Consider the following 8,722-nt stretch of genomic DNA (forward strand, 5'->3'; position numbering starts at 1 on the left):
AGCCGTGGCCGCCGCGCCTGCGCGTCCGGAGCCTGTGCTCCGCAACGGGAGAGGCCACAACAGTGAGAGGCCCGCGTACCACAAAAAAAAAAAAAAAAAAAAGAATTAAATGTCCATTCTCTTTATTGGGAATTTTTTTTTAAAGTATCTCTGTGTTTCTCTTAAGGCCTGACATACATGGACAATGTACACAAATTTTTGTTGAGTTTCATTACATATCCGGGGACATTTTATAACTTAAAATTTACTTGCCTGTCAGAGGAAGAGACTCAGAAGTTCCTGTCTCTTCCAATTCCCTGACCCCTACTCATGTTAGAAATGCCCTAATAAAATTTTACAACCATGTTAAAGTCAACTTTTTAGCAAGAAGAGAGTAAAATCTGAAGTATCCACCTGAAGGATTTTCCTGGATTGATTTAAACAAGGTTGCTTTAAAATTCTCTTTCATCATTTTATACTATTAATATCTGCCTCTGAAAGATGATTTGATAAGTTAATTGCTCCTGTCCTGAATGGAAATTACATTTTGTTAGAAGAATGAATATATATGGTAAAACTTCACACAGTCTTCTTTCACATAATCCTCTCACTTGCCTTTTTTTTTTTTTTTTTTAATAGGAATTTAGCTTGGAACAAAATTGCCATTATTCACCCCAATGCATTTTCCACTTTGCCATCTCTAAGAAAGCTGTGAGTATTTCATGACTTGTTTATGGCATGTCTTTTAATAATTGGGCCCCATCTGATTAATCAAAAATGTTGGTTTTGCTGAAAAAGCCCGAGTGCACAGAACGCCCAGCCCTCAGTGTCTCCTGCACTGGAGCTGGATCACACCAGAAAGGAACACCCCACTTCCCACCCCCCACCCCTCCAAGGCCATGTGCGTCCTTATGTGGATAAATGACCATCTGGGTGACAGCTGGTTCTGGTGATTGAGGTGAAATTTTCCAATTTTGCTGAGCCATCAGGTGGAATGGACTAAGTAATCAGTTCAGTTCTAAAGGTCTTTCATTTTACAGTTTGCCATCCTGACTAACAGAAAATCTTCCTGTCCATTTTTTCCCTCCCTTTCCATCTCTTGCTCTTTCCTCTCCCTCTCTCCTGTGTCTCAGAGACAAAGAAGGAACTGGTCAGACAGAAGTTATGGCGAGAAGGAAGAAAATAAACCCCCAACAATGTTTTCCCCCTCACCCCTAACTTGATCTAGTCAGCACCACTTTTCAAATTATGTGTAGCACCCTCCACTTGATTTTCGATGTCCCCATCTGGCAGAATTAAGCTGAATGTAGAAATTACAATTTGGATGTGATTAAAACATTTTTTTCCTGCAATTCTGATGGTAAATAGAAGAGTTGTTCAGGAGCTAAAACCAAAATGGTTCCTTTTACCATTAAGAGGAAGGACCCTGCTTAGAAGTTTTTATGGAGCAGTTTAATCATCTTTAGGTTGCTTTTTTAACATAATCATTTTATGCTAACACAGACTAAAAGCCAATTGTTGTTTGATGTTTTGCAGGGACCTATCATCCAACCGCCTGTCGTCTTTTCCTGTAACTGGGTTACATGGTTTAACTCACTTAAAATTAACAGGAAATCATGCCTTACAGAGCTTGATATCATCTGAAAACTTTCCAGAACTCAAGTGAGTTTGTCATTAAAACTAATAAGATACATTTGTGGTCATGTGAAACAATAGACGTGTTATAGTGGTTTTCAAAATTTATGGGACTCTTTTGAATTGCATTTCATGCCTTCAAGTCCCCCACCCCTGGGGCATTGTTAGGACAAGCCCTGGAGTGGGAGAACGTGTCTTCCTGACCACACTTCCTTCCTTCTTCAAAGATGCCTCCTGGAACCACAGAGTTCATGGAAAGAGTTTGAAAACCATTGATCCGTGAGATACAAACTAGGACATGTAATTAAATAACATTATAACATAATTGTACTCCTGTTGACATGTTTAAATTCGTCTTGCTTATGTATATGTTCTAATAAAATGTACTAAATTAATATTTGTTTAAGTAATGCTCTTTAAAACCTGTTACACTTATTAGCGATAAAGTCCCTTGAAAGATTATATATATATATATGTATATACACATATATATATGTATATACACATATATATATTCTGTATATATATTAAACCACAGTACTTTTTACATACTTTAAAACCATAACCCCAAAAGAGAGTTTAGAAAATGAAAGAGAGGAAAAAATGTCTACAAATACCCTTAAACAAAGTTTTATGTTATTTCCTTCCAGATTTTGTTTCCAATGTATTTTTAATTGTTAGAATCACAGTACGTATACAAACTTATATCACCTTTTTGTCACTTTACGTTATGTCATACCATAAGCACTTTTTAATGGTGTTACAATTTTCCTAACAGTCATTTTTTAGTGTTTTTATTATGGAAATCTTCAAACTCAAAAGTAGAGAAAATAATATATCCATCACTCGGCCTCAGCAACTGTCAACATTTCATGGCAATAATTTTTAATAACTCCGTTGTTATGAATAGCACTGTAATCAACATCTTTATCACATAGTTAATATTTTAGATTACTTATTAAAGCTAAGATCCACAGGCAGAATTATTAAGTGAAAGATGAGCACTGTATTTAACAATCTATTTCTTTAAGTGTGTGTTTTTGTTTGGTTTTGTTCATTCAAAGGGTTATAGAAATGCCTTATGCATATCAGTGCTGTGCATTTGGAGTATGTGAAAATGTCTATAAAATTTCTAATCAATGGAATAAAGGCGACAACAGCAGTGCAGATGACCTTCATAAGAAAGATGCTGGAATGTTTCAAGTTCAAGGTAAGAGCTGCTATGTCACTGTGATGAAATTGTGTCTGAACGGGGCTTGAAAAGTCATCGAGCAGATCATCTGAACTCCAAACAAGTCCCTATGTGATCACCCCAGCAAGTTGAGGATCAATCCCACTTTTTAAAGATTCTTAGAGAAAGAGAAAACTCCTTTAGGATTCATTCTAAAAAGTCATCTTTTCTCTAAGGGATTTCTTAATACTTATATTTACAATTAGATCCCTTTTAGCACATATTGTCCTCAGGGGTAAATATTAAAACTGATTATCAATATTTTCATAAACTTTTTTGAGGGCCTTATCCCTGTGGATAACTTTTTCAAACATGCTTCTGCGCTTTTTTCTCCAGAAAATACAATCTATTTTTATTCTTAAACCCCAGTGGGGAATGGAGGATATAGACATTTTAGATGCCTCCATATTTCAGCAGAAGGGCTTAAGAATCCAACTTCTTATCCAACTAATCCTAAAACATTCTTCCCCACCTACCCCCCACAAAGGCTAGCTGTCAGGAAAGTGAAATGAAATAATGTCTGTAAAGCACTTGGCTTTCCTTGAAGCAAGACCTGACTTAAATAGACAACAATGTACCTCAAACCACACCTGTGGTAATGAGACAGTGCTCTGGGCAGCCCCCAATTTCCTTTCCCTGCCAACCTTGCAAGTTTGCACAGAGTCTAAATAGACTGGCTTTTCTTCCTTTGGGTCTTAATGATTTGTTGATTCCCAAGCAAGTACGATTCAGTCTGTCTGCACATTATCTTAACTTTTCTTCCTGCACACAGACCTGATTAAGGAGCTGATATTATAGCCCTTGGCTTTTTTATTTTAGGCTACAGCACATGTCTTGCTCTTGTTCTTGCTTTCATTTTTGCTTTTTCTGCCTCACCCACCCTAATTTCTACTATATTTATTCAACCCTCCCCCCCAAAAAATAAACAATTAGAGTGTCTACTGTGTGCCAGGCACTGTTCTATGCCCTAGAGGCACACAATGAACGAGAGAGACAAGGTTCTTCGTGGAGTTTATTTTCAAGGACAACGATTTAAAACCCTGGTCCATATATTGTAATCACACAGAAGCTTTTAAAAAACACTGGTGCCCAAACCTCACCCCAGACCAATTAAATCAGTAAGTGTGTTAGATCACAAAACTCCTGTTTCATGGATAGCTAATCCAAGCACCAGTTACTTGATTTGTCCTCTGTTAAGCAGAATTCCCCAGAAAGATTGAAACTTACTAATTCTCCCTCTTGTACTCAGAGAACACAGCTCAGAACATTTGCACTATAGCTATCTAAGTGTTAGAAAATTGGATAAAGTGGTTCTTCCACTGAATGGAGAGGCCCACGCTCTCTCTCTAATTTAGGTCAGTGCAATTTGGGGCCATCGTGAGCTCCAGGGAACAAGAACAGAATGAGAGAGCTTCGACGTTATGACAGGGAGTCCAGGGTTACTGTCCCTTGCCCCCAGTTCTGCTGAAATTCTGTCATATAGTAGCTTGAGTAGAACATCCCAAAGCAATTTTATAATAGACTTGCAAGAAAGCCCAGGGAAAAGTGGGATGTCTGACCCTCAGTTCCCTTTGTGACATTTCATGTCTCTAGGGCAATCCAGGACTCTCCTCCCTGGAAGTTGGCCCCTGAAAAGAGAGACAGAACTAATCATTCCAGAACTTCTCATTCCTGCAGATGAGCGTGATCTTGAAGATTTCCTGCTTGATTTTGAGGAAGACCTGAAAGCCCTTCATTCGGTGCAATGCTCACCTTCCCCAGGTGAGAAAGGCATCAGAACTGCTCAACAGCAGTACCCACCCTTAATTCTGAGGCCCTCAGGGACATTTGGCTACACTTCAAGGCAAAATCTGTGCCATCTTTGCAGCTCATCAATATCCCACCCCATGGGGACCTTTAAAATACAAATGTTCGTTCCCTGGAGTTGGTCTCCATTCATAAATAGGATCTTTGTAGGAGACTTTTGATTCAGATTAATGGAAATGAAAGAAACAATCTTATAGTTAGAAGTATATGTAATTTTTAAAATAATATTAGCTATTTAGTCTGGTATGCAACAGTCTTGCTTCATGTAATCACTGATTTTTGACAGTGATTTCTTGTAAGTCTTCTCTAAATAGCTATTTGGTTAAAGCAAATAATAGTTTTAGAGATAAGTAAAAACTATATATATTATTCACTTAATTGTTTGTCCCATTCCCTGAAATAGGATAGGCCAGTTGAAAAAAAAAAAAAAAGACAGCTGGGGAGGGTTGATATTTCATTTTCAACAATTTGATGGTTCCTTGCACCTAAACGTCAAACGTCAATGTAAACCTAAGATGACATTCTCATGAAATGCACCTTCATACTTCCTCTTCTAACATCACTGAGTATTTCCCTAGGATTCTCCTTCCCTGTTTACAGAACCTTTCTTGAAGCATTCTGGACAAATATCATAAAACGCCCAGGAGGGACTTCCCTGGTGGTCCAGTGGTTAAGACTTCGCCTTCCAATGCAGGGGGTGCGGCTTCGATCCCTGGTCGGGGAGAAAAGATCCCACATGCCTCCAGACCAAAACAACAAAACAAAAAAAAACAGAAGCAATATTGTAACAAACTCGAAAAAGACTTTAAATATGGTCCACATCAAACAAACAAACAAAAAAAAAACTTTATTAAAAAAAAAACAAAAACCAGAGATCTGACTTGTTACCTGGCCCTCACACTGCTGTATTTGGGGGACCTGAATCCAGTGATTTAAACTCCCCGGCTCCATTTCTCTGGGCATAGCTTGAAAATCTGGGCACCCGGTATATTCACCTTTATGTTAAATAGTGGTTTAATAAAGTGGAGTATGCCATAAGGGAACTGTGTGTTACCATGGCTGTTACTGGTCTCTATCTCTTGGTGTCCTAACAAGAGAAACAAAGAGGTAATTTGGCAAAGGTTGTGAACCCTAATTTGATACCCAGTCTTTTTCTTCCTTGGACCTCTAGGCCCTTTCAAACTCTGCGAATACCTGTTCGGTAGCTGGCTGATCCGCATTGGAGTGTGGACCATAGCAGTTTTGGCCCTGACGTGTAATGCCCTGGTGACTTCAACCGTGTTCAGAGCCCCTCTGTACATTTCCTCCGTAAAACTGTTAATTGGGTTAATAGCCGTGGTGAACATGCTCACGGGGGTCTCCAGTGCTGTGCTGGCTGGCGTGGATGCCTTTACTTTTGGCAGCTTTGCGCAGCACGGTGCGTGGTGGGAGCAGGGGGTCGGCTGCCAGGTCGTCGGGTTTTTGTCCATTTTTGCTTCGGAATCCTCGGTTTTCCTGCTTACCCTGGCAGCCCTGGAGCGTGGGTTCTCTGTGAAATGCTCTGCAAAATTCGAAACGAAAACTCCTTTTTCCAGTCTGAAAGCAATCGTTGCGCTCTGCGCCATGCTGGCGGCGACCATCGCCGCGGTTCCTCTGCTGGGCGGCAGCGAGTACAGCGCCTCCCCGCTCTGCCTGCCGCTGCCCTTTGGGGAGCCCAGCGCCACAGGCTACATGGTGGCCCTCGTCTTGCTCAATTCCCTTTGCTTCCTCGTGATGACCATTGCCTACACCAAGCTCTACTGCAATTTGGAAAAGGGAGACCTGGAGAATATTTGGGACTGTTCTATGGTGAAGCACATTGCTCTGTTGCTCTTCACCAACTGTATCCTTTACTGCCCGGTGGCTTTCTTGTCCTTCTCCTCTTTACTGAACCTCACATTCATCAGCCCTGAAGTAATTAAGTTTATCCTTCTGGTGATTGTCCCCCTTCCTGCATGTCTCAATCCCCTTCTCTACATCCTCTTCAATCCTCATTTTAAGGAGGATCTGGGGAGCCTGGGAAAGCAAACCCACTTCTGGACAAGATCGAAACACACAAGCCTGATGTCTGTTAACTCTGATGATGTTGAGAAACAGTCCTGTGACTCAACCCAGGCCTTGGTAACCTTCACCAGTGCCAGCAGACCCTATGACCTGCCTTCCAATTCTGGGTCACCACCAGCTTATCCGATGACCGAAAGCTGTCATCTTTCATCTGTGGCATTTGTCCCATGTCTCTAATTAATATGTGAGAGAAAGTTTTCAAAAATTGAAAACCCAAAAATGTGAGGTTGAGTATATCAGAGCAGTAACTAAAAAGAGCTGAGTGGAAACTTGATTTTAAAAAAAAAAAAAAACCTCTCAGTGTCAAAAAGCTGATAATTATTGATACAAGAGAGTGAAAAATAAGTCTAAATGCTGCTTATATAACTCGTTCAAGCTATATAACTCAGTCACACTCTTCAGGTAAGCCTAAAATATATATAAATATTTTAAAAACAGATTGAAATGTTCAAAAAATTCTCCATGATTTCAATTTAATTCTTTTTCAACTCACTTGCTTACGAAAGGGGTTTTAAACCAGAAAACCCCTTCATATATGGTTGGAGGTATTAGGAAAATAAAAGTTTTTAAATGGCCTACATTACTAAGTAATGGTTGTGACCAGTAGGATTTCATTTTAATGACCATGTGGAGATGTTTTAGTACTGCATCACCTTTCCTCAGAAAGGATCCTTCCAGGTCACCAATACCGCTGTGAATGGATAACATAAGGCACTATTAATTCATTCATAGTCACATCATTTTTAGAGATGCTAGATTTTAGGTATCAGCACTAGATGGTTCCACCCTCAGTGGAATAAAACTGCTTACAAATACTTTGAAAGGAAAATGAACTTAAATTCATAAATTGCCATGAAGGCAATGATGTACAGATGAGGTCTTGTCTAATTCATTTTTAACTCCTTGGTGCCCAGAGGTTCGAAGAAAACTCCATTGCCGGCAATGGACATTCGCAGAAAAGACGGTAAGCAACCTGGGATTATTTTCCCGCTGGGTGAGTGCACGTTTTTCACAGGAGGTTTTATCACTTGATTCAAACTGATGTGCATCATAAGGTAACAATCAAATGCAGACACAGCATAAACTAAATCCACTGACATAACTTCTCACAGGTACCTCTAGTAGCTTTAGCAACAATGTCTGAAACCACTTTTGACTCAACAGGAACTTGGTAATATATTATCCTGTTTATTTAGCTTGGTTTTAGCTATGTTGTCTTTGGATCAACCTACCTGATGTCAAGAACATGACTTCTCTGCTTATTCCATATTTAATACATGTGTTAGGTATTATACAAGGCAAAATTATTAAATACTAAAGGTCAAAGGATGAATTAATTTCTATTATACTACATTAGCTTCACTACATCCAAACCAAAAGACTGTTAGGTAGATTTATTTTTATATAAGCATGTTTATTTTGATCAGATGTTTTAACTTGGAATTGAAAAAAATACATTTATGAGATGTTTTATAAGATGTGTAAATATAGAACTGTATTTATTACTATAGTAAAGATTCAGTAATACTAAGGACCATGATAATAAACCATGTACAGTGGCATATTCTTCCATATATATTGTGTTTCTCTGCCCATTTTCTTTAAATTCATTAACTGTATGTAATATATGTAAATGTATATAGTACTTGTAAATAGACTCCAAACTTGCTTTTCTATTAGGTACAAAATAAAAGAAATTTGTAATAAAATGTGTGACTATAAAACAAAATATTTTCAAGTGCTTTATTGATCCCATAGGCAAATACATGGTCTCCTAAATGTTTTTGAGTTTTGAGGTTTAAATACATTTGCTATCTAAGTATTTGCACTTCAGTATTTTAAGTATTCTGGACTTGTCTTAAGAAGTAAATCTTTCACAAGAACAAATCAAAATATCTTTACCAACTCCTAGATTGTTTTAACTATGACTGATAAGCCATTTTTGTCATGACAAATGACTTGGTGAAGTTCATTTTCCCCAGTGATAGT

General features: G+C 38.6%; 1 protein-coding gene across 1 annotated transcript in view; it reads left to right on the forward strand.

Annotated features, from left to right (window-relative positions):
- Positions 1 to 8,469, forward strand: part of LGR5 (leucine rich repeat containing G protein-coupled receptor 5) — a 120,947-nt gene extending 112,478 nt beyond the window's left edge. Inside the window, exons 14-18 of the mRNA XM_067697348.1 lie at positions 619 to 690; positions 1,516 to 1,641; positions 2,679 to 2,824; positions 4,523 to 4,606; positions 5,823 to 8,469. Coding sequence (XP_067553449.1) covers positions 619 to 690; positions 1,516 to 1,641; positions 2,679 to 2,824; positions 4,523 to 4,606; positions 5,823 to 6,910 — 1,516 coding nt within the window. The 3' untranslated portion in view covers positions 6,911 to 8,469. The remainder of the gene's footprint in view (positions 1 to 618; positions 691 to 1,515; positions 1,642 to 2,678; positions 2,825 to 4,522; positions 4,607 to 5,822) is intronic.
- The last annotated feature ends 253 nt before the right edge of the window (positions 8,470 to 8,722 follow it).

Source organism: Pseudorca crassidens, chromosome 11, assembly GCF_039906515.1.
Source record: "Pseudorca crassidens isolate mPseCra1 chromosome 11, mPseCra1.hap1, whole genome shotgun sequence".
In the NCBI taxonomy this organism is placed as follows: domain Eukaryota; kingdom Metazoa; phylum Chordata; class Mammalia; order Artiodactyla; family Delphinidae; genus Pseudorca; species Pseudorca crassidens.